This window comes from Salvelinus alpinus, chromosome 12 (genome assembly GCF_045679555.1).
Source record: "Salvelinus alpinus chromosome 12, SLU_Salpinus.1, whole genome shotgun sequence".
NCBI classification, from domain to species: domain Eukaryota; kingdom Metazoa; phylum Chordata; class Actinopteri; order Salmoniformes; family Salmonidae; genus Salvelinus; species Salvelinus alpinus.
The window spans coordinates 35237235-35263517 of NC_092097.1; the positions used below are offsets into that span (position 1 = coordinate 35237235).

Consider the following 26283-nt stretch of genomic DNA (forward strand, 5'->3'; position numbering starts at 1 on the left):
GGAACTTCCATCCTCTCAGGCACAACAATGTATGAATTTATGGTTGGATCAGCCTAGCCGTTATAATCATTGGCCAGTACGGAGAGTTTAAAAAGTCAAAATCCCTGTCTCCATCCATGGCCAATTTAGGAAAATACCAATTTTAGCTAGCTAGCCACTGGAGGACAAAAACACAACGAGATGCAACAATTCAAGTTTTATTTCTGTCAATTACGTTTGGAGTAAAGCTAAATCCTAACTGTCTTCCCTTGACACTTTTTTTTGGTGCTCCAGGACCATTCACAGTTGAACTCACTCAGTTTAGCTCAACGCTGATTGGCTATTATTTTATACTTTTTTTTATCAAAGGAGGCCAAATGCTTGTTGGCCTCCCTTGCATTAAATGCTACAGGAGGCAACAATATCATACTCTTTTTTGACCAGACAGCATCAGATAGATGGCCTACACATACAAAGACAGAGGGTGAGAAACATACAGCTTCTTGCGAATTGAAGGAAAATTATGAAACACAGAGATGAAAGATAAATTCATTATTTATTTTTTGGTACATTTTTTGGTGGGAAGCCTGGCTTCCCTTGGCAACCATGAAAACACGCCACTGAACATTATAAAAATAAATACAAATTTTGTGAGTCTACATTGTCATTGGTTTCAGTACTACTTATTCTTTCCCATTTCTTACATTACTTCTCTAACTGTGGCATTTAAGATAACAATTTCTATTCTAGGGTCTCAGCACTACAGCTGAAATCAACTGTCAACTTTGGGCCTCTGTCTGTGTGCCAAATGAGCAGACAGTTTGTTCTTCTCACGGTGTAATTTCAGTTTGTGGTTGCTGATCCACAACACTAGTTACTCATAGTCCAATTTGCGCAACAGGTTTATTTGGATGTTCTGGAAGCTTTGGTAAAACCTGACAGGTGTCAAAGTAATCTTGATCAGGTACACACCTGATCAAGAAGCACACTTATGGTTGATATCCTCAGATGTCCTTGAGATTGAGTGCTTTCCAGACTCTGGCTTCAGCCAACAGTCTTTATCAAATCTCTGCATGAGGTCTGCCTGGTCTCCAATGGTCCTGGTAACTTTATATGCAATGTCAAACTGGACAAGAGCCTCTTGATGTTGGATGAGGTCTTTTGTGAGGTGGTGTTTGTGGTGTTCGAAGCTCTTGCATCAAATATAGTTATCTGTTACTTCAATGTCAAGAAAAAAACTAAATATGTATTATCTAGGCAACATTTGTCAATCACTATGATCAACTGAAGATATTATTAAATTTTACCTACAAATGTGAGCCTGTGGGACTTGTGCAACACAGTTTTTGACCTATATGATACATCTATGAAGAGTGTAATGATTAACACTGGAATAATAAACAATCAAACAAAAGTAGGCCCGGCACCTGTGGCTGCACGGCCTATTGCAGGGATGAGCAACTGCCGGCCGGTCAGCGGGAATGGAAATAACAGAGAGCACACCCACAAAGTGCCTCGGGGGGTTAGTGTCTCCGTGTGGGTGTGTGTGTGTGGTTCAGGCCTCAGGGCTCCATTTTACATGTGCAGCAAAGTGTCTCTGATTCTGGAGAGTGTAGCTAGGGGTTCAGGTCTCAGTGTCTGTAAGTAGAGGTGGGGTATAGGGCAAATAGGTTTTGAACCCTTTATAGACTGTCTTCCACACGGCTTTGTGTGTCTGGTAGGGACCCAGGAAGGGTTAGGGGTGGAGCGAGGGCTGTGTCTGGTAGGGACCCAGGAAGGGTTAGGGGTGGAGTGAGGGTTGTGTCTGGTAGCGACCCAGGAAGGGTTAGGGGTGGAGTGAGGGGTGTGTCTGGTAGTGACCCAGGAAGGGTTAGGGGTGGAGTGAGGAGTGTGTCTGGTAGGGACCCAGGAAGGGTTAGAGGTGGAGTGAGGGGTGTGTCTGGTAGCGACCCATGAAGGGTTAGGGGTGGAGTGAGGGGTGTATCTGGTAGCGACCCAGGAAGGGTTAGGGGTGGAGCGAGGGGTGAGTCTCGCATTGTTGGTGTTGTATGCATTGTGGTCTTCTTTCTGCGAGAGAGCAGCAGGCTGCCCTGAGTGAAGGAGGAGGAGAAGGACCGTCGTCGTGACGAGGCGCTGCGTATGACCGCTCTAAAGGACTCCCCGGAGTAGTAGTAGAACAGAGGGTTAACCACACTGTTGGCCGCCGCCAGACACAGCGTCACCACCAACACCCGCTGCAGTGTCGCCGTAGCTACACAGCCCCACCTGCCCACCACCGCGTGCAAGTGCAGTGAGCGAGCCACGTGATAGGGCAGAAAGCACAGTAGGAATGTGCAGATCACCATGGCGACCAGACGCAGAGACCGGCGCCGGCGCCGACGTCTCCCCTGGTTACGTATCTTGTTCCTGTTCAGGCTACCAGTCAACCCTAATGCTGACGAGGCTGTAGCTGTCAGTCGGTGGATGATGCAGCCGTAGCAACCGAGGATGGTGACGAACGGGATCAGGAAGCCGAATGTCATGCCCACGTAGTTGAGAACGAAGATCATCTTCCAGGAGGCAGGGTTACGTGGCTCGAAGCAGCGTGTTAGTCCCGCCCTCACCCTGGTCCCCGAAAACAGGAATGGGACTGAAGCGCCGCCCACAAACAGCCAAATGCCCAAGCATGCCAATAAGGCACGAAGGGGCGTGGCCAAGGCTCGATGACGGAGAGGCTTCAGCACGGCCAGCCAACGGAGCACGCTCAGTCCAGTAAGGAAGAGAACGCTGTAGGGAAGAATAGTTAAGACATAGTTTATTAGTTAGGTGTCTTTCTGGGCAACCAGTGTCAACTCACATTCTGATAATTAGGTTGTGTGTGTGTGTACTGTACCTGGTGTAGAGGTTGAGATAGAAGCAAAACACACACAGTCGGCACAGCCAATCAGGGAGGTCCCAGCGAGCGCCTCTGAAGTAGTAGGCCAATCGCAGCGGCAGGGTGAGGGAGAAGCATGCATCTGATAGGGCGAGATTGGTCATGAGGACAGAGGACGCAGACCGTTTGGGCATCAGTCGCAGGAACACAAACAGCGCTCCAATGTTGCTAAGAAACGCCATAGGGAACACCAGTAGGTAGGTGACAGTGTAGGCTCGGTACTTAAAGAACTCGTCATCACCACTACAGGACTGGTTGCTATTCAATGCTGTCGTCGTGTGGTTACCAAGGTGAATGATCACTGGCGGAAGGGTGTAGTCGAGCGAGTGGGACGTTTCAAGCCACGGAGCTGGGGAGAGACACAGAGGCATCATCATTGGCGTAACTATCACCATAATCACCTTCATCATCATTACCATCATCGTTATTATTACCCTCTTAATCAACACTATCGCTCCCATTATCATAATCGCTATCACCATTATCACAGTATTCGATATCGTTGGCATCATGACCATTGACCATCCTTTTAATCATCATCATCATTATCAGCAGAATCATTTCTATTATGTTATTTAACTGTTAGGGAAAGGTGGCACTATTACCATGTTGCTTAGACCTGCCTAGGACCTAGGTTTTAAGGGTGTGTGGTTGTTTCTGGACAGGACCACCATATCCAAAATAGCACTAGGCAGTTACATTGGAATGAGGAAGTGTGTCCTCAGGTGAACACGAGTTATGTTGTTCTGCTCGTGTAGGTCTGTTCGCTGATGCAAATGTTACAAACCACAGGAAAATTATCAGTTATACCTGCCAGCCTGAGGCAACGGCTATGTTAACAACAACAACGCACTATATATACAGTACAACAGTCAAACAGCATTCGGCTGAAAACAAATACTACAGCCTTATATGTGAGTAAAATGACCTCTTCCAAGAGGTCTGGACCTTTATGCCACAGGATGTAGTGTGCTCACCTTGTAGTGAGCACACTACAAGTAACTGTTTCAACAGATGTGTATGAAGGAGCTGCAGTTACTCACTTGTCATTCTGTCAGAGCATACTCCTGCATTCTGTTGTACATCATTCGTGGGACAAATAGTGTCTGCCTGTCGACCTTTGCTGTGTTATCAGATACTACAGTACTGGTAGATTATTGTTAGAAGTCCCTTAACTCTAACTACACACATCTGGAGTCTTCTGAGTATGTCTAGTCAAGACACCCCCAATAGTATAAACTATGTCTTCATTAAAAGTCCCTCTTCTCTTTTCTCCTCTCCTTTCCTCTTCTCTCCTCAGATACGTCAGGAGTCGTGTTAGTCGGTTTGTTTGAGTCTGAATAGTTTGTGCACTCTTTATGCAGAGTTTAAGTGGGGGGGGGGGGGTTCGTGGTGGAGTTCCATGGAACACAAACGGTATGACTACTGGGCAGAGTGCCAACTCAACGACCCGCCTCTCTCGATTTCAAGTTTGAAGATTTAGTGAAATGCTAAACTTGCGAGCTTTACCCAACCGTGCAGTATTCAATATAAAAATAATATCAAAAAAAATTCTAACACGAGAAAAAAGAAAGGAAGCTACAGTTGAAGTAGGAAGTTTACATACACTTAGGTTGGAGTCATAAAAACTTGCTATTCAACCACTCCACAAATTTCTTGTTAACAAACTATAGTTTTGGCAAGTCGGTTAGGACATCTACTTTGTGCAAGACACAAGTCATTTTTCCAACAATTGTTTACACACAGATTATTTCACTTACATACACTAAGTTGACTGTGCCTTTAAACAGCTTGGACATTTCCAGAAAATGTCATGGCTTCAGAAGCTTCTGATAGGCTAATTAACATCATTTGAGTCAATTGGAGGTGTACCTGTGGATGTATTTCAAGGCCTACCTTCAAACTCAGTGCCTCTTTGCTTGGCATCATGGGAAAATCAAAAGAAAAGTCTGATTCATCCTTGGGAGCAATTTCCAAACACCTGAAGGAACCACGTTAATCTGTACAAACAATAGTACGCAAGTATAAACACCATGGGACCACGCAGCCGCCATTCCGCTCAGGAAGGAGACGAGTTCTGTCTCCGAGAGATGAACGTACTTTGGTGCGAAAAGTGCAAATCAATCCCAGAACAACAGCAAAGGACCTTGTGAAGATGCTGGAGGAAACAGGTACAAAATGATCTATATCCACAGTAAAACGAGTCCTATATCGACATAACCTGAAAGGCCGCTCAGCAAGGAAGAAGCCACTGCTCCAAAACCGCCATAAAAAAGCCAGACTACGGTTTGCAACTGCACATGGGGACAAAAGTCGTACTTTTTGGAGAAATGTCCTCTGGTCTGATGAAACAAAAATAGAACTGTTTAGCCATAACGACCATCGTTATGTTTGGAGGAAAAAGGGGGAGGCTTGCAAGCCGAAGAACACCATCCCAACCGTGAAGCACGGTGGTGGCAGCATCATGTTGTGGGGGTGCTTTGTTGCAGGAAGGACTGGTGTACTTCACAAAATAGATGGCATCATGAGGAAAGGAAAATTATGTGGCTATATTGAAGCAACATCTCAAGACATCAGTCAGGAAGTTAAAGCTTGGTCGCAAATGGGTCTTCCAAATGGACAATGACCCCAAGCATACTTCCAAAGTTGTGGCAAATTGGCTTAAGGACAACAAAGTCAAGGTATTGGAGTGGCCATCACAAAGCCCTGACCTCAATTTTGTGAGCAGAACTGAAAAGGCGTGTGCGAGCAAGGAGGCCTACAAACCTGACTCAGTTATACCAGCTCTGTCAGGAGGAATGGGCCAAAATTCACCCAACTTATTGTGGGAAGCTTGTGGAAGGCTACCCAAAACGTTTGACCCAAGTTAAACAATTTAAAGGCAATGATACCAAATACTAATTGAGTGTATGTAAACTTCTGTCCCACTGGGAAAGTGATGAAAGAAATAAAAGCTGAAATAAATCATTCTCTCTACTGTTATTCTTACATTTTACATTTTTAAAATAAAGTGGTGATCCTAACTGACCTAAAACAGGGAATATTTACGAGGATTAAATGTCAGGAATTGTGAAAACTGAGTTTAAATGTATTTGGCTAATGTGTATGTAAATGTCCGACTTCAACTGTATATACTCTACAGGGTAAATGTACAATGTGCAGGGATACTGGAGTATTTGAGGTAGATATTTACATGTAGGCAGGGATTAGGAAAAGTGACTGGTAGCAGGATAAATAATAATAATAATAATAGTATGGCAGCAGCATAGGAGGTAGGTGTGTGTGTGCGTAGTGGTGCGTGTGTGTATGTGAGTGTGTGTATGTAAGAGTGTCAGTGTAGGCATTATAGGCGGATATACAGTACATGTAACCAGGGATGAAAAGTGACTGTAGCAGGAATATAGAAATACTTTTAGTAATATTCTAATGGTAATATACACATGTAAACAGGAGTAATAGTGGCCAGTAGCAGGATAAATACCTATGATAATGGCAATCAATAATCAATGAACAGCAGCGTGGTGGTAGTAATAAATCGAATCAATAATAATTTTAGTAGCAGCGTAAGTATAAGGGGAACAGTAGTAGTTAGCCGTTTAACAGTCTTATGGCCAAGGGATAGAAGCTTTTTATGAGTGAGTTGGTCTGAGCCTTGATGCACCGGTACTACCTGCCGGACGGGAGCATGGAGAACAGTCCATGTCTCGGGTGGCTGTAGTCTTTGGCAATTTTTCAGGCCTTTCTTAGACACCTCCTGGCATGTAGGTTCTGTCTTCTCTATGTCACCACATAAGCAAGTATGAAGATAACGTATTAGAAATTTTCTGACCTTTTTTTGTCAGATGCAAATGTCAGATGCAAATGTACACATTGAGGGAGAGAGAGAGTTCACCGGTATTGACTGTCATTCCTGCCTCAGGCCGGCTGGTGGGAAATGTGCCAGCTTTTTTTTTTAGAAAGGAATGATGTGTTTTGGTATTTATTGAAGGTGAAAACTTGGGCTAAGGGCTGACTATTTGGCCGGGCCTTGTGTCATTGTTATTGAGCAGCCTGCAACAAATAAGGGGTAATAGGCTTAAGTGAGATGTTGATCAAGATATCAGAGGTTATGACCCCAGACTTGTAAGCTCCAGTGGGAGATGGGTGCTAGAATGCAAGAGATCGGGAGTTTGTGAGCAGGACTGTGCAACCGAGGACAAATGGTCCACACAAGTGAGGACGAATGAACGGGGGTGTATCTCTATATGTAGCCTACTACAGTATATCACTGTAGAATGTTGGGGTCACTACACTTATAACTTGGAGTGGATCCTTAAAGGGTACAGTGAGCTGAAATAAGCTAATAAAGGTCCAACAGATTTACCATGACCATCTTCCTTTTAATTGGCTGCCCCGCTCCTGTGACTCTTGGGAAGCTGACCTGGCCATACCTTGTCAGGTGGGTAGTGGGCCAGTGAAGACACAAAGAGAACCTGCAGCCGCTGGCTCAATAATAGATTAATCTGAGGCACAATGACTAGAGAGAGGGGAACCTGGGTTGAGATCAAAACACCTCCTCCTCCATGCTTCACGGTGGGAACCACACATGCGGAGATCATCCGTTAATCTACTCTGCGTCTCACAAAGACACAAAAATGTGGACTCATCAGACCAAAGGACTTTCCACCGGTCTAATGTCCATTGGTCATGTTTTTTGGCCGAAGCAAGTCTCTTCTTCATATTTGTGTCCTTTATTAGTGTTATTTTTTCCAGCAATTAGAAAATTAAGGCCTGATTCACACAGTCTCCTCTGAACTCTACATTTATTTTGGCTGAAACTTCTGAGGCTGGTAATTCTAATGAACTTATCCTCTGCAGCAGAGGTAACTCTGGGTATTCCTTTCCTGTGGTGGTCCTCATGAGAGCCAGTTTCATCATAGCGCTTGATGGTTTTTGTGACTGCATTTGAAGAAACTTTCAAAGTTCTTGAAATTTTCCGTATTGACTGACCTTCATGTCTTAAAGTAATGATGGACTGTCATTTCTCTTTGCTTATTTGAGCTGTTCTTGCCTTAATATGGACTTGATCTTTTACTAAATAGAGCTATCTTTTGTATACCACCCCTACCTTGTCACAGCACAACTGATTGGCTCAAACGCATTAAGAAGGAAAGAAATTCCACAAATGAACTTTTAACTAGGCACACCTGTTAACCTCACTAGGGTATGTGGGACGGTAGCGTCCCACCTCGTTAACAGCCAGTGAAACTGCAGGGCGCCAAATTCAAAACAACAAAAATGCCATAATTTATATTCCTCAAACATACAAGTATTTTACACCATTTTAAAGATACACTTGTTGTAAATCCAGCCATAGTGTCCGATTTCAAATAGGTTTTACGACGAAAGCACACCAAACGATTGTTAGGTTCGAGCCAAGTAATCTAGAAGAAAAAGAAACGCACACCTATTTAGGCGAGGTGCTGGCTAGCGGAGTAGAAAACTTAAAAATGAAGGAGAGCCGCACACTCTAGGAGCTCAGATGCAAAAATATTTAATTTACCAACGTTTCGACAGGCAAGCTGTCTTCATCAGGGTACCCTGGTAAATTAAATATTTTTGCATCTGAGCTCCTAGAGTGTGCGGCTCTCCTTTATTTTTAAGGTTCGAGCCAAGTCACAGAAAAAGACAGCCATTTTTCCAGCCAAACAGAGGAGTAACAAAAAGCAGAAATAAAGATAAAATGAATCACTAACCTTTGATGATCTTCATCAGATGACACTCATAGGACTTCATGTTACACAATACATGTATGTTTTGTTCGGTAAAGTTCATATTTATATCCAAAAATATGAGTTTAGGCGGGACGCTACTGTCTCACTTGGCAAAAAGCCAGAGAAAATGCAGAGCACCAAATTCAAATGAATTACTATAAAAATTATAAAAATCTAACTTTCATTAAATCACACATGAAAGATAGCAAATTAAAGCTACACTGGTTGTGAATCCAGCCAACATGTCAGAATTCAAATAGGCTTTTCGGCGAAAGCAAACGATGCTATTTTCTAAGGATAGCACCATTGTAAACAAAGAGAGAGAAGCATATTTCAACCCTGCAGGCGCGACACAAAACGCAGAAATAAAAATATAATTCATGCCTTACCTTTGACGAGCTTCTGTTGTTGGCACTCCAATATGTCCCATAAACATCACAAATGGTCCTTTTGTTTGATTAATTCCGTCGATATATATCCAAAATGTCCATTTATTTGGCGCATTTGATCCAGAAAAACACCGGTTCCAAAATGTGAAACGTGACTACAAAATATCTCAAAGGTTACCTGTAAACTTTGCCAACAAAATTTCAAACTACTTTTGTAATACAACTTTAGGTATTTTTTAACGTAAATAATCGATAAAATTGAAGACGGACCTGTGTTCAATACCGGAGGAAAACAATGTGTAGCATGCTTTCTGGTCACGCGCCTCTAACAAACAGTACACTTCACTGGAGCCTCATTCTGAACATGGCTACTTCTTCATTTCTCAAAGGAAAAACCTCAACCAATTTCTAAAGACTGTTGACATCCAGTGGAAGCGGTAGGAACTGCAAGAAGGTCCCTTAGAAATCTGGTTTCCAATGAAACCTCATTGAAAAGAGAGTGACCTCAAAAAAAAAAAAAAAAACTGAATGGTTTGTCCTCGGGGTTTCGCCTGCTAAATAAGTTCTGTTATACTCACAGACATGATTCAAACAGTTTAGAAACTTCAGAGTGTTTTCTATCCAAATATACTAATAATATGCATATCTTATCTTCTGGGGATGAGTAGCTGGCAGTTTAATTTGGGCATGCTTTTCATAAAAATAAAGAAAACCCTTGAATGAGTAGGTGTGTCCAAACTTTTGACTGATACTGTACATCTTGGTTGTTCTTCTCTAGGATGCCCACAGACCTAACAAGACTCATGTGGAGGTCCCCCAGTACCAGTCAAAAACATTTACTGAAGTATATATGGAGACTGTTTAGTGACAAAAATATGGGGTTCAAATACATGTAAAAAAAAAAAAAACAGAAAAAAAATCATGTTTCTTGATCTTATATCTCTCAGATAAAGGATAGACGCTTCAGAACAAACTTTCTTTAGATTTTTTTTCATCAAATATATATTTTTTAAATATTTCTTTGATACTTCAAGGTGTTTTAAAATTAAAAATCAAATAGTAAAATGATCCTTGGTATGACCTTCTTAAAACAATTTCATATAGCTTGGTAGTACCCCCCACCCTCCCCCGGCTTAGACAGGGCTTATACTCTTATGGGTTAAGGTGGGGTAGGAGAGGTGGAGAGTGAGACACAGCTCTGTGTAAGAGAGGTACTGTATAGAGACTGGGGAGATCACGGCTCCTCAGCTCAAGCTCAGCACGTACACAGAGGAATCAACCTCACTAGAAATGATCGAGACAGGTGGGATTTAATTATAATATGAATGAGAGACACCAGTCTCTAGTCTATTTTACCATTACCTTATGGGATACCATTATTTTCTTATGGAGTTATCAAGAGTTGTAATTCTAAGTTGATTGGTTATTCTAATTTGTTTATTTTTTTTATTTAACATGCAGTGGTGTTTGTTTTTGAATCACGAAGGAAAGATGATCACATGTTGGCAGGCACTGATAAGGGTGGAGAGATGTGGTTTAGTGAGGAAGGGCCGAGGTTCAGGGCCTGCTTAGCAACAAAGATGCAATGTTTAGAGAGAAGGAGGAGATTCCACCCCAAATTGGGGTATACTACCACTGGTGGATGACACAATGGGTGAATAAACTTGGTTTAAGCTTTACTAATCGTCCGTGAGTTTTACTAGGTTCATTTAGAACCTAACAAGTGTTACAAAATCCTCTTCTTACACTAGTATTCCCATAATTATCCACAATGCTTCACCTGAGCTTATAAAACCAATCATACATCTTCTGTGTCCAGAGTTGAGGGACAGATGTCTTATTTCCTCTCTTTCCTCATCTGCCCAAACAGGACTTCCTGTAGCTCAGGAAACTACAGATGAGCCACAGGGCCTCCAGGTCAGTGTTCTAGGGGTCAGCTGCTGCTGTAAACAACGGATGCCCACTCTTCCCTCCTGTCCTGCAATTCTCTTTTCAGCATAACCCAGGTACGACTGTCTGTGCTCCATTCTACCAGTTCAACATTTACTTTTCATCTTCTCATCATCTCCCCCTTGTTCTGTGTCTTTCTGTTTCTCTGTGGGTGTGTGCGCAGCAATGTTCCCTCTAAACTGCGTGCCTGTGTAGCTCTCCCGGGGCTGTGGCGGGGAAGAAACATTTCTAGAGTTTTCCCCATTAGTTAACACTATCAACATTTCGCTTTACTGTTGGAATTGTGATTGAATCAATGCAATATTAAAACCCCTTTCAATGCAACATACCGAGACTAAACGAACTATGCAAGACTTACTATGCAAAACTCAGTGGCGTGTATTCATGGATGCCAAGGGAAGCCAGGCTTCCCCAAAAAATTGACCAATACAATTTTTTAATAAAACGTAATGTATTTTTAGTCTCTCTGTGTTTCATAATTTTCCTTCAATTCACAAGAGGCTGAATGTATCTCACAGGAGAAAGCATCTGAGCGAGTGAAACAGCGCCCCTCTGTCTCTCTACATGTAGGCCATCTATCTGATGCTGTCTGGTCCAAACCAGTATGACATTGCTTTTGTTTACCCATAAATGGCCATATGACCTTTGAAATGTTTGAATCCTTCTTGATCTGTAATGCGATTTGTGGATTCAAATAAAGTATTTAAAATGTGTGTCCGTATTTATTTTGTAGGCCTACATAGGGCCTACTGTTGTGCAGTGTCTTATGTGGCTCTTCTCCCACCAGATAGCAAACGTGCACGCTCTCTGAGTGCTGTGGATACAGAGCCACCTCGAATGCCTCCACTCAGCTCATCCAAAACAACACACGTGCTGCCCTCTGCAGGCTGGCTACACAAACCAATGACTGACCTCTCAATCAGAGAACTTCAACCACTCCTGAAAAACATACAGGGGAAGAGTATGAGCTATTCATTTCTTATGTATTTTAGTTTTGGTTCTTTAATAGGACTGTCCAAATCAGTTAACCAGTGCATGTATTATTATAATGACGCACTGCAAAGTGATCATCTGATGATTTATCACCCCAGTGTTGATCTGCTAAATTGTAATTACTCGCTCCTATGGCCTATTTATTGCCTACCTCCTCATGCCTTTTGCACACATTGTATATAGATTCTCTTTTTTTTTCTTTTTTTCCCCCTACTATGTTATTGACTTGTTTATTGTTTACTCCATGTGTAACTCTGTGTTGTTGTCTGTTCACACTGCTATGCTTTATCTTGGCCAGGTCGCAGTTGCAAATGAGAACTTGAGTTAGATGCACTATTGTAAAGTGGTTGTTCCACTGGATATCATAAGGTGAATGCACCAATTTGTAAGTCGCTCTGGATAAGAGCGTCTGCTAAATGACTTAAATGTAAATGTAAATGTTCTCAACTAGCCTACCTGGTTAAATAAAGGTGAAATACAAAAAAGAATTAAAAAAAAAAGTATATTGTCAGACCTGAAAATGAAGCAGTGAAGTGTTGCATATACACTGGTGATTTAAATCAAGATTGGGATTCCTAAGAAAGGTTGGCTGAGTTTCTCTGTGATTCATTCTAATGGAGAAGACTAATAATTAAGATTAATATGACTTGATGTTGATTACAGTAACTTCGATTCCTCCAAGTTCTTACAACAAAGGCCAGATGGCTCCCTGACTGATATCCAGCATTACCATGGTGACCTCCATCCACACTCATCACAGGGACTCAGGTAAGAGTCTGACCTCTGAATGTAAAAATAGCAAATGGCCTTTGTCAATGTATGAGACCAAAAGAAAAACCATTGTCTCAAATCAGTTTGACAGATACAAAATCTTGGTGTATCACCGGTATCAATTTGTACTCCATACAGTACATTCAGCATTCATTCGATAGGGCATATCCAATTTATACACGTTAGTTTGTTGGGAAATTCCAACTGTCTTCATGTCTGACATGAAAAACAAAAAAAAAAAGACTTTAAAATGTCTCTTCAGGACTTGGTCTTTTTCCAAATATGGCTATCTTCTGTATACCAACCCTACCTTGTCACAGCACAAATGATTGGCTCAAACGTATTAAGAAGGAAAGAAGTTCCACAAATTAACTTTTAACAAGGCACACCTGTTAATTGAAATGCAGTCCAGGTGACTACCTCATGAAACTGGTTGAGAGAATGCCAAGAGTGTGCAAAGCTCTTCATCGGGGCAAAGGGTGGCTACTTTGAATAATCTCAAATATAAAATATATATTTTTAACACTTATTTGGTTACTACATTGTTCCATATGTGTTATTTCATAGTTTGTCTTCACTATTATTTTACAATGCAGAAAATAGTAAAAATAAAGAAAACCCTGGAATAAGTAGGTGTGTCCAAACTTTTGACTGGTACCACATATTATTTTAAATATATATATATTTTTTGAATATATTTTCCTTCTTTATTATTTCCCCCTAACTCTACCACCCCTCGCCTAATTGGAGTAACCTAATGGACAACAGGACTTAGGCTTCCACTTCCAGCTTTTTCATACTACATAACTTTCACGGACAGTATATTTTACATTAGTTATCTTTTGTTTGTTTTTAGTCTCAGCCTTCAGCTATCCTAAACCCCTCCCACTATCTCTGAAGAACATCCAGTTTCTAGCTGCCATATATTTTTCTACTGTGCTGTTTCACAAAAGTTCTGAACCTTTCTATTCTCATAGTTTCTACAGATTGTAAATGAAAGATAAACACCTTTGCTAAGAGTATTATTGATCAATTGACTAGGACTTTTTAAATCACCCAGCAGTGCTATTTGCAGAGTTTGCTCCAAATAAATATTGCAGCCATTACTTAACCTGCAACCAAAAACAAGCTACATATGGGAAGTACCAAAACAAGTGATCTAATGATTCGGTCTCTTCACAGCAAAATCTGCAGAGCTGTAATGGTTGTATCCCCATATACATAACATTATATTGGTTGCAAGCATTTTGTATGATCATTTAAATTGAAAAACTCAAAGTTTTGAATCCAGTGTCGTTTTGTATATCAGTTCACAAACCATGTGCCATGGAATCGGTACATCGAAAATCTCCTCCCAACTATTTTGCAACCTGTATGGCAGCTGTCAGTTTTTTGCTCCTTAAATGAAACTGGTATATTTTATGTATCACAATTTTCTTTAGCCAGTTTTAGTCTTTAATGCATGGTTTGATATTTTTGTGTCAGTACAATTTATTATGCGAGAAATGTCAGTGGAAACGCTTTTATGGGCAAATATTTATATAATAACCATCACATTGAAGTAAACTTGGGAGTCACACGATGACATGTTGTGTGGTCCTCCCACTATGACACATCAGGAAATCAGGAAAGTGCAAGGTGATGAGCTTGATGCTCCTTTCCAATAAATATTGAGGTTTTTATTCTGGTGACATGATCACTGATGCTTGGCTGCTGTTTGACAAATAAAAATAATCTTGGTCTTTGTCCATAATAATCTCATCACATAGGCTATACTCACACTGTATCTGTGAGCTGTTGGCTAGAGCCATTTGCCAACACCAGAGATGGCACACTCGCTATATCACGGAATAACATATTTTGTGAGAAAGCCATCAGTAGAGTTGAATGTGATGGAAACCCATTTAACTTGTATTTTTTATTCGGTCCATGGGAATTTAACCACAAAAGGCATAGCCTTTTATCCCCAACAAGTAAATTTGATGGAAACACATGTAAAACATTGTAATGGATGAGGAGTGTAGGTTTGAAAAGGATTTGTTTCTTGTTGGGCTGCATTTTTTTAAATAAGGATGTGCATCTGGGAAACCCGTTTGAGGTATCGAAGAAGGTAAAGCATGTTTTGGGAAAAGTGGAATCAATCGAAGTGACCAGGAGTGGGCTTTTGCTGGTTAATTGTGTCACTGAAGAGTAGAAGAAGAATGCATTGGGAATCACAAGAATGTCAAATTCCAAAGTATTATACTTTGAACTGAAGCAGTAGAGCACCTGTTAAGAGTCATATCCGGGGTGTCGATGGAAGAAGATATTTAATTATTCAAGAGAATCCAAGATGTGGTTGGTGCTCGTCATCTGAAACGCATGGTGAATGGAGAAAAGGAAGAAAGTCTATTGGTTCTTTAGTTTTTTGATAAAGAGCACATCCCCACACATATAAAGTTAGGTTATGTAAAGTATGCAGTAAGAGCATTTGTCCACAAGCCACTACAATGCAATAACTGTAAAGGATTTGGCCATGTTGCAAATGTTTGCAGGCGGAAGGAGTGTATTGAAAATCAGAGTGAAGAAGATCAGTGTTGCAACTGTGGTGGGGATCATGATCCAGAGTTATTGGAGTGCCCTGTAAAGGTGAAGGAGGTCAAGGTGGCAAAAGTAAGGGCAGGTTATAGAATCTCCTACGGCCAGTCGGAACAATTGAGAACGCAAGTGGCGCTAGTGTTGATGATATGGTAGTGAATACGCCCCAACCATTAGTGAATGTTTGTCAAACGAGAATCATCAGAAAAGTGTTTGGGCTCGAAATAATTCTCAGTGAAGACCTGCAAGGGGTACTGGCGACGGAAGAATTACCGCCCTCCCAGGCCAAAGACTCAATCATTGACACTCTTACTTGCTACCATGCTATGTTGTTGTCTTAGGTCTGTCTTTATGTAGTGTTGTAATGTCTCTCTTGTCGTGATGTGTGTCCTGTCCTATATTTTTATTTCCAGCCCCCTTCCCCACAGGAGGCATTTTGCCTTTTGGTAGCCCGTCATTGTGAATAAGAATTTGTTCTTAACTGACTTGCCTAGTTAAATAAAGGTTAAATATTTTTTTTATTAACAGAAGTATAATTCATTTTGGTTATTGTTTTTATGCCGATTTTAGAATAGTTGCATGAAATCTGTTGCTAATTGGATGGAAACCTAGCTATTGAGAGACCAAAACTAAAAGATTTAACGTCTTTTTTTGTATGAACTCCACATCTGAAACTACATTTCCCAAGCACCCTATGGAGTCTTGTTTTTGTGAGCGCAAGCAATTCGACCAGACTCGATGCAACCATACAAGCGTTGTGTGTGGAACAGGATATTTTGCTACCTTGAACGGTGAGTATTATTGCAATGAATTCTCCTATTAAACACCCATCGTGTTAATATACAGATTTTGTTTTAGTTGTAAGTGGGTGGGTGTAATTTGGAACGTTCCAACAGGAATCTGTTCCAAAAACTTCGTAAAGTACAAGGTTGCCAACAAACGCATACAAAGTAGCATTATCAATTCACCTAGCTAACTAGCTGCCGAATAGGCAACTCACCACGTAACTTATTCTTAATGTTTGTCCATAGACTACCAGAGGGAGGAATTTTCGGAATAAACGTGTGCGTGAAAAACGTAATTAAATAGCCCACAACCTACCCGGTATCTGTTTATGCCGCTGTACAACTTTGTATGCGTTGTTTGTTGGCAACCTTGTTATTTACGAAGATTCCTGTTGGAACGTTCCACAAATTATACTCACCCGTTGTAAAATAGCTACTTGGCACTGTCAATGACTGACCTGCGTATTGTGTCAATTGCACGGCTGTCAAAACGCTTTCTCAGAACACATCAACTCTTCAAGTTGCTTAACGGTTTATACCTGGCTGGAGCGATAACGCAATCTCTCATGGGTATTACAAAGACTAGTTGGGTTAAAGTTTGTATGGTATAACTAAGCAATAACGCTCGAGGGGGTGTTGCATATGGCCAACATACCGCGGTTAAGGGCTGTTCTACACACGACGCAACGCGGAGTGCCTGGATACATTCCTTAGTCGTGGTATATTGGCCATATATCACAAACCCCTAAGGTTCCATATTGCAATTATAAACTGGTTACCAACGTAATTAGAGAAGTACAAATAAATGTTGTCCTACCCCTGATATACGATCTGATATACCACAGCGTTCATCCAATCAGCGTTCAGGGTTCGAACCACCCAGTTTATAATATATGTTCTTCACTCAACAAGTCGACATTTTATTTTTAGGGTGGGGTTACTAAAATAAACACTAACTTCCTTGCTGTTATATCTTGTGAAACGTTCATGGTTCCTGTCAGTACTTTGTTTATTTCACACAGACATTTGCCTAGCTGATAGGAAATCAGCTGAAATGACAACTAGTAGGCCTAACCTTCACAGACCATTGACCAAAAAACATGATTCATGCATTTTTTGGTATCACCTTGGCTATCACATGCAATTGTATGCTAATACTTGTGCTATGTTTGGTCTGGCAGCCACAGCCTGTTAATGTAAAATCCATTGCTTACCCTTCAAGATTGGTTGGCGTTCACGCTGAGGTTAAAATCCATAGCAAGGCTGGTTGAACACAGAATTAGACCATTAGATTGCTAATTAACTACAATTATCGACCCCCAGCAGCACAGGCAGGCTATGAAGGCATACCAGTCAGCAAGCAAGAGGTTTCAGAGAGAGGCAGAGAACATATCACTGGGCCTGGTGCATCTTGAATTGAACTTCTCTCTGGATTTGTCCTGGTAACTAACATCAGCCATGTAATGACCCAGAACCACCCTGTCTGCTTAGTTTTGGCCTACCAGGGAAGACCCTTGAGGTTTTGTGTGTGTTTGAAGCTTCTGTGTGTTTACATATGAGTCAGCGCATTGGCAAGCTCTTAGCCCCTGGTTTGATGATTATTCCCACCTACCCCCATAGCTGAGTGGAGTTGTTGCTTTGGTTACACATTTCCCTTAAGTTCCACTAATGTGGTCAAAGGTTCCGTGACTGGCATTATATTAACTTAGTGCGACAGGATGTTTTGTATGTGTGCCTCTTGGCTTTCGTGGGGTTTTAGAACAAAAGACCCAGAGTAGGCCTGAATTCGCCCTGCATCGACTCCAAAATCTACCTGATTGCATACAAATTAGGTCTGTGTTTGAACCAAACAAACATTTTGGTATTGCTGCAGGGGAAACTACGAAAGTGATAGTAGAGAAAGTGAATATCTTCTCTTTGTTTTCTTTTTGATTTCAAACAATTGGTGAGCGGTTTATTTATAGAGGGGGTCAGCAGCAAGTAAACTCTCCCTCTTTCTCTGTGATTTTAGATCTGAAGAACTGCTAGGGTGAACTTTGACTTGAGACTTTTGATCTAAAAGCCGGTTATCTTTCTTTTCGTTCAGGCAGGTAAACAGATGAAAATAGTGGGGGAAGAGAGCAACGTCTACTGAAGAAATAACCAAGACATTCCCTCGGCAGTCTGCAAGGCCATGCCTCATAGAAGTCTCTGCATATAGGAAGAACTGTGTTGTGACTGGTGTGTCAATCAGGGGACTCCTGCTTTACTTTTTAAAGACACTTTCACCAATTTAAGGGATTTCTTACAACCCATGTCACTGGGGGACTGTTGAACAATAACCACAATGTACCAAGTGGTACCAGGAGGTGCAGGGGGCACAGTTACCAATGCTACACCTATCAAACAGAAACTGAAAAGGGACGCTCGTCCCCTAGTTGTAGCAAGTGTCTTAGGCTTGGTGCTGGTGATTGCTGCGGTGACCGCATGGTGCTATTACATTGGTTCTCTGCGCAAGGCTGAACTGCTCAAGACAGAACTTCTGGACCTTAACAAGGATGGCTACATCATTCGCAACCAGGCAGGGGCTATTGTCTTCAGGATGTCTTTCAGGTTTGTGATTCGCTTCAGAATAGGACAGCATCAATCAGTATTCATTAACCAACAGTTACTATTAATCATTATGGAAAGTGTGTTAGGTGTGATTTGAGAATTTCTTTCTATTAAATACCTGTATCCAATTCAAATGAATCTACTGGGGAATGGAAAGCATGCTTGCCCCCTAATCTGGTACAGTTCCCCTTTAAAAAATAATCAAACTGAGATCAAATCATGACTAGAAACAATATGAGCTTATTCAGGTATTTATATTTTAAAGTGCCAAATGTAATCATAAATCAACTGCTCTAACATGAATATAGCCTGAGACTTGAATGCAAAGAAATGTGATATGTAACTGATCATTCTTCTCTAAATGTTGAATGACAGGTCTGGCACCCTGGACTTAGACTCGTGTTCTAAGGAGGGGGAGATACTGAGCTGTGGGCGCACCAGTGATAGGAAACTCAAGTTTTTCATCCAGACTGTATTTGACAATACAGTCCAATGCTACCGTGTGCGTTGGGAAGAATTGGTTCCCAACCTGCCCGTGGAGCACGCCATGACCTACAACGTCTCGCACTGGTATGGTGGAGCCGAGACTGCCATACAGCATTGGCCTATATCCATCTCCGGGCAGCAGGCACCCAAACCTTTTGTCACCAGTGATATCTACTCAAACCGAAATGGCTTTGGGGGCATCTTGGAACGCTACTGGCTCTCATCCAATGCCACGGCCATTAAGATCAATGACTCTGTGCCCTTTCATCTTGGCTGGAACGACACAGAGAAGACCATGTACTTCCAGGCGAGGTACCATGACACACCCTACAAGCCAAACCCTGGTGAGGCACCTTGTGCTGAACTCAGCTACAGAGTCTGTGTGGGCTTGGATGTCACATCCATTCACAAGTACATGGTGCGTAGATACTTCAACAAGCCCAACAAGGTGCCTTCCAAAGCCATGTTCCGCCATCCCATCTGGTCCACGTGGGCACTACACAAGACTGACATAGACCAAGAGAAACTGTTGAAGTTTGCTGCCAACATCCGCAAGCATGGCTTCAACTGTAGCCACCTGGAGATAGACGATCGCTACACAAACCGCTATGGGGAATTTGATTTTGACTTGGCTAAGTTTCCCAACGCTACAGCCATGTTCCAGAAGCTCAAAACAGACGGTTTTCTGGTCTCTCTCTGGACACACCCTTTTGTCAATTATGACTCTGAGAATTTTCACACCTGTGTAGAAAGAGGGCTTTTTGTACGAGAACCTACAGGTCGTCTTCCGGCTTTGGTAAGCTGGTGGAACGGCATCGGGGGCATTCTAGACTTTACCAACCCAGAGGCCCGTGATTGGTTCGCCTCCCACCTGCGGTCTTTACGATCCAAGTACGGAGTGTCCTCCTTCAAGCTGGACGCGGGCGAGACAAACTACTTGCCCTGGCAATTCAGTACAAAAATACCCCTTCGCGACCCTAGCACGTTCACCCGTCGCTACACCGAGATGGCTATTCCTTACAATGAGCGGGCCGAGCTGCGTTCAGGCTACCAGTCCCAGAACATCTCCTGCTTCTTCAGGCCCATTGACCGGGACTCTGTTTGGGGCTATGAGCTAGGCCTCAAGTCCCTTATTCCCACTGTGCTTACCATCAGCATTCTCGGCTACCAGTTCATCCTACCGGACATGATCGGTGGCAACGCCTATCTGAACCGCACTGATGGTGAGCGCACTTTACCGGACCGTGAGCTCTACATCCGCTGGCTGGAGCTGTCTGCTTTTATGCCCTCCATGCAGTTCTCCATCCCCCCATGGGAGTATGATAACGAGGTGGTGGAGATCGCCCGGAAGTACACTGCTATCCATGAGAGCATAGTGGCCCCACGGGTTCTGGAACTTGCTGGGGAGGTGCTGGACACAGGAGACCCCATCATACGACCTCTGTGGTGGATCGCCACTGGCGACGAGACTGCTTATAAGATTGACTCCCAGTTCCTGATAGGGGATGACCTCATGGTGGCGCCAGTACTGGAGCCTGGAAAGCAGGAGAGGGACATCTATCTCCCGGCTGGACACTGGCGGAGCTACAAGGGAGAACGGTTTGATATTAAGGAGCCTCTGCACCTTACAGACTACCCGGTAGATCTTGATGAAATTGCTTACTTTGTCTGGGTTTAGTGAAGAGGGTTACAAGGCTGGACAGCTTAGCGGGTGGGCCTGCATGCATTTGTTTATAGTATTTTCTCTGATGTCAGGGCTCACAGCACATTTGTGTTCTTGTAAATTTAGAATCACTATTATTGAAGAATGATCAAGGAGAAACCTTTCCTGCTTGCTCAAACATGTGCCTTTGCAATAAACCAGGAATGTTGCGGAGGAGGCAGGTGGGAGGAGCTATAGGAGGACAGGGTCATTGTAATTGCTGGAATGGAATTAATGGAACGGAGTCAAGCGTGGTTTCCATGTCTGTGTTTACCGTTCCATTTATGCCATTCCACCCATTACATTGAGCCCGTCCTCCTATAGACCCTCCCACCAGCATCCTCTGGAATGTAGATATGTTTATGCATTACAATTATGTATCATGAGACATATGACCCAAACATTTATTCAGCATGACATAACAGTCGACTATTAACAGAATAGTCATCGGCTGTCTGACATTTTTAAGGGCTGATATTTGAATGCTCTCATGTCTTATTTATGAGTCAACACACTAAGAAGGGAAGATGTATATTTGACATGTGAAAATGCCTTGTATACTTACATATATGTTAATGATTTTTTGGTTTTGCTGATATTTTTGTTATTGTGTCAATGCACTTAACAATACAGTGTGTAATTGTTCAGTCAGTGGTTGTTCTGTTAAGGTTCTCCCCACTCTGAAATCAAAAGAAGGTGCACGTGAGATTCTACACCTGAAGATTTCTCAGGAAGTTGGGTGTCATATTTCCCCTGTTGTGTTAACCTTGTGTGCTTCCCAAATGGCACCCTATTCCCTATGTATAAGGCAAAAATAGTGCACTATATAGGGAATATGGTGCCATCTGGGACTAGAACTGTGGCGGTCATAACATTTTGTCAGCCGGTTATTGTCATGCAAAAGACTGCTGGTCTCACGGTAACTGACCATTAATTAACATAAACACTTTTAGCATCTCCAAACCTCCACTCATACAAGCCGCTCAGACATACTGGGACCCACTTCTTGACATGGAAGTAGGTGATTAGACATGTCTTTTTGAGTGCTTAAAGCTTAATTACTTTCTCAGTCTTGTAATGTTTTAAGTGACGAACTATCCATTTAATTTGGTGTCACTTTTTAATATTATACCCTCAACCTTTGGCTAAATAGTCTTTACATTTCAGGCTTCATTGAGAGGACTTGAAATGGGTGCTATTCAAGTTTTGTTTAAGTAGGCAATAATGAAATAATCCAATATGTAAGATGCTATGAGGTCTGAGTGAACTGAACTTTGAACTGGAACCACTGTGTGTGACATATGTCAAATATCCATCCAGACTGTCTTAAATGCCGTTTAACAAATAATATACTGCCACATTTTCTGCATGACTTATGACTGCATGAATTATACTTCTGACCGATATTTGAATGTCACTACTCTTTGTAATTGTTATATTGCAAAACATTTTTTTACTGTTTTGTTAGCCAGTCCTTGGAGACCTTAAAGATTGAACCTGTGTACGTGTGATTCACCATGTCGCGGTATTGTGAACTCTTAGGTCACCTAGGGGTCATTGTTTTTACTGGCAGAAGCTTCTCCATAACATCTCTGCTTATTTATAGCAGTTCTCATATCGACCTTTAGTCTAGACCGTCATCGTCTATGTCTAGCACTATTACCTTACATCAGTAGATCTATGCTCTCCTGAAAGACTCGCTGGAACTAGCCTAAGTTTTTTCCACTTTTGGTACATACAAAACAAAAACATCAAGATGCTGACAGACTTCCCTTTGAATTTCAGAGCACTCTTTACCCATGACAGGAGATTTTGTATGCAAGCCAAAAACATGAGTGAAATAGCAACATAGTTTGCAGGAACTGTCATTGCAGGTGAAACCGCTTTGATTAACTTTTATATGAAGTACCTTTTTATTATATATTTTTCTAGTGAACAGCATAATGTAGTAATTCGGCCAAAACCACAATATGCGAAGGCTTATCAATACACGTTCAGCATTATGTGACCTGGAACAGGTAGATGTGTATTAGGTTGACTGATTACATTGTTTGTATGTGGGAGAGTTATTGTGAGGGTCTCCCACCACCATAAAGTCAAACAGTTTGATTTGCAGTTGTATTTGCTTGCATCACATTGTTCTTCATAAGATTGTGTGAACAGTGAAGACTATGGTAAGGCTAGTTTTATAACAATGTGAGGTTCAAAAGAGTAAAGTATCAATGTATTGTTAGTCAGAGAAAGGTACGCACTGATATAGCAATGAATGTATGGCTCATGGCCTCAAATGATGGATTGGGAAAAGTTCTCAACGTTAGCCTTTTTTTAAATTTAATTTTAAATTTATTTTTTGCTTCTTACTGACTTTGTGACACGAGTCCTTTTCCTTTAGGAGGATAGCTTTGGAAATGCCCTTTTTATATTCTCAGTGTATGTCAATCAATTTCATTGGGTTTTTTCTAAGCCAGATACAACACGCTTATACAACACTTTGAAATGTTTTCTTTCTACACACGACTACAAAAAGCTACTGTGTAATTAAATGTGGTTATGTGGTTATATATTACTAGTGGAGGTAGGCCTACTGAACTGTGCTATTCAAGAACATCAAATTGCTGACAATTTAAGTTAGCTAAGCAGAAAGACCGGTATCCCCAGCTACTATTTTGCATCCCTTGTTGCCAATTTGGCAAAAGACGGTGCAAATCAGTAAAGCTACAGAAACATGAGTTTGTTTCAATGACATAAGTAAGGACATCTTTGGACCTTCGGTATTATTTTGATGTCTTTTTACATTTTGTCATTCAGTATCTTGCTGAAATGTAAAGTTATATATCCTAATGCTGAATTTCAAGGACCACCACCAGCTTTGTTGAAAATACTTAGACATGGTTGTGTTCTTTTAATACATTTTTTTAAGGCTAATTCTTATGTTATCAGGGACATTGAGCAGGTTTTAATATATACTGAACAAAAATATAAACGCAACATGCAACAATTTCAAAGATTTTACTGAGTTAGTACATATAAGAAAATCAGTCAACTGAAATTAAATTAGGCCCAGCCAATCAGGTGTTTTTTTTCCCCACAAAAGGGCTTTATTACAGACAGAAATACTCTTCACCACCCCACTCAGACGATCCCGTAGGTGAAGAAGCCGGATGTGGAGATCCTGGGCTGGCGTGGATACACATTGTCTGCGGTTGTGAGGCCCGGTTGGACGTACTGCCAAATTCTCTAAAATGACGTTGGAGGCAGTTTATGGTAGAGAAATTAACATTAAATTCTCTGCCAACAGCTCTGGTGGACATTTCTGCAGTCAGCATGCCAATTGCACACTCCCTCAACTTGAGACATCTGTGGCATTGTGTTGTGTGACAAAACATGCTTTTTGTGTGTATGGAACAATTCTGGGATTATTCTTTTTCAGCTGATGAAACATGGGACCAACACTTCACATGTTGCATTTATATTTTTGTTCAGTGTCATTGCAATGGTGATGATCTACTCATATGACTGGTACAGTATTGCCACAGTTGCCTTTCATTGTGACGTTGACATGTCACTAAAAAACTTGAGTTAGTGTAACTACTCCAATTTAACCTCTATTTCTAGGAACAATACAATGGAAGTCATGTTGCCTTTGTCTTCAATGCATAGCCTGGATTGTGTTTATTCATATGACTAAAATGTACAATGATCATCTTTAATTTGCTTGAATTTTATAACTGTCTGTTTTTCCCCTTATGTTTACGTTGTGGCAAATAATATACAATTTTAATGATTGTCAATTATCTGCCTTTGTATTTGAATGGTACAGTAATACATGTCCAGTGTCTGAAACGTGTGTCTGCTGCTTCGCCGACAGAATGATCAAACCTCCAACCTTCTGCAACCTTAGAAGAATTGGCCGTTAGAAGAAGCAGATTTCTCCACCGTTCCCCGTTGAATAAGATCCCCTTAGGGAGACACTTTTTGTAGCTTTCAGTGACCCAGCCCATCATGGGATGATAATGGGAAAGCAATGAAGCAATTCTACAGGTTACATGGAGGCTACCTCTGATCAATACATCATCTCGTAGTTTGGGATTAGAGGGGAGGGCCACGGAGTGAGGGGATGGTAAAGATGCATGGATAGGGTAACCGCAATAAGAGAATCTTAGATAAACAGGCTGACATGTTATACAAAACCGTCTGGTAAATGTCAAATTATATTTAATTGATAACTAGTCTTTTATTACCCAAATTGGGGAAGTGAAGATGATGGTACCTTTGCTCTTTAGTCTTACAAACATACTGACCACTTATGATAGCAATGGTCTGGTTTGATGGTAAATTCACCACAGTCCACACCGCTGAACGCGCCTTGGAGCAACTCCACTTCGTTTGTCAATGACTCCTCTCTGAAATGTAACTAGTCTCACGGCCTGCGCTGAGGAGACACATCGATTTGCTGTCTGTACGTTAAAGGAAATCAATACTATTGTAAGTTTGCTTTTCTGCAATGATTGTTTGAATTTTTTTTAATAGGACAAAATATAGACAAGCAATTTTACTTTTGAATGAGGGTTGACGGGGGAAGATCAAATGTTGCTTTAAAAGAGGACCTCGAGGCCTATGTAACAAGGATGTGTGAATATCCATATTTAATGTGAAGGCAATAACATTGGTGGAAAGAAGCACTTCTTACGAATTGAAAAGTGTGGATACACATATCTATTCTATGATTTATAATAACCCTGTGCCTCCATGCTCCAGTAGCATAAAAAAGTAACTGGACCATGATACACACCACTATAAATACATTATAAATTATGCATATAGCCAACTCTCCCACAAGTAGTAACACCTGTTGTATTTGCTGTATTTTAAACAATCAAATATTAAACATTCACTCAAAACTTAGTTCAAATGTAGTCTTCTAAATCAAAACAGAAGATAAAGACCACATCATTTATTAATCATTAAGGTTGTGGCACTACCTTTGTTGTCCACTGGAGTGCAGTGTAGATTCATATTACAGCCTCAGAAAGGAAGACGGTGAGCGGACCACAGTCCAGATGTGACCAGCAACAAGGCAACAGAAAACACTTGGAACACACACACGGAGCAGCACGGAGAACACAAATCTGGCAAGGGCCCTTACGCTCCCTCCCCCACCTGTGTGTCCATCTGCGGAGGAGAGGTGCCAGTTCTGATCTTGGGCCAGTGTGTCTCAACTCAAGCACCACCCCACCAAACTTCCCTTTCGGGGTCTGTCTGTCCTACTGTGAATTCCATAGCCATTGCTCATAGGCCGTGTTTGCTCCTGGTTTCATGTTAAAAGCCATGGATCGGACCGGCCCACTCCAAGAGGCCTGTAGCCATAACAACACAATTTGAAATATTTTGG

The 26283-nt window shown here is 41.6% G+C and overlaps 2 protein-coding genes across 5 annotated transcripts; one reads left to right on the forward strand and one right to left on the reverse strand.

The window, feature by feature from the left end:
• Positions 1-518: 518 nt before the first annotated feature.
• Positions 519-17599, reverse strand: LOC139535990 (cysteinyl leukotriene receptor 2-like). 3 transcript variants are annotated; one of them, XM_071336035.1, is made up of 3 exons: positions 17326-17599; positions 2852-3242; positions 519-2745 (listed from the first exon to the last, which is right to left on the reverse strand). In XM_071336035.1, the coding sequence occupies exons 2-3, from the start codon at positions 3073-3075 to the stop codon at positions 1662-1664; spliced, it is 1308 nt and encodes a 435-aa protein (XP_071192136.1). In that variant the 5' UTR covers positions 3076-3242; positions 17326-17599; the 3' UTR covers positions 519-1661. The 3 variants fall into 3 exon arrangements, with proteins under 3 accessions (XP_071192136.1, XP_071192135.1, XP_071192134.1); XM_071336034.1 differs by lacking the exon at positions 17326-17599 and adding an exon at positions 16570-16780; XM_071336033.1 differs by lacking the exon at positions 17326-17599 and adding an exon at positions 3937-4240.
• LOC139535989 (myogenesis-regulating glycosidase-like) lies at positions 16010-24682 on the forward strand. Of its 2 annotated transcripts, none has more exons than XM_071336031.1 (3): positions 16010-16117; positions 18198-18703; positions 19079-24682. In XM_071336031.1, the coding sequence occupies exons 2-3, from the start codon at positions 18438-18440 to the stop codon at positions 20865-20867; spliced, it is 2055 nt and encodes a 684-aa protein (XP_071192132.1). In that variant the 5' UTR covers positions 16010-16117; positions 18198-18437; the 3' UTR covers positions 20868-24682. The 2 variants fall into 2 exon arrangements, with proteins under 2 accessions (XP_071192132.1, XP_071192133.1); XM_071336032.1 differs by having other exon boundaries at positions 16011-16117; positions 18202-18703.
• The last annotated feature ends 1601 nt before the right edge of the window (positions 24683-26283 follow it).

What these genes read in the sequence shown, in the direction of transcription:
- LOC139535990 (XM_071336033.1), bottom strand. An exon ending in TATCTCAACCTCTACACCAG is followed by an intron (nt 2,746 to 2,851) that starts GTACAGTACACA and finishes TCTTCCCTACAG; the next exon opens with CGTTCTCTTCCTTACTGGAC.
- LOC139535989 (XM_071336031.1), top strand. Translation starts at nt 18,438, where the DNA reads ATGTACCAAGTGGTACCAGGAGGTGCAGGGGGCACAGTTACCAATGCT. An exon ending in GTCTTCAGGATGTCTTTCAG is followed by an intron (nt 18,704 to 19,078) that starts GTTTGTGATTCG and finishes GTTGAATGACAG; the next exon opens with GTCTGGCACCCTGGACTTAG.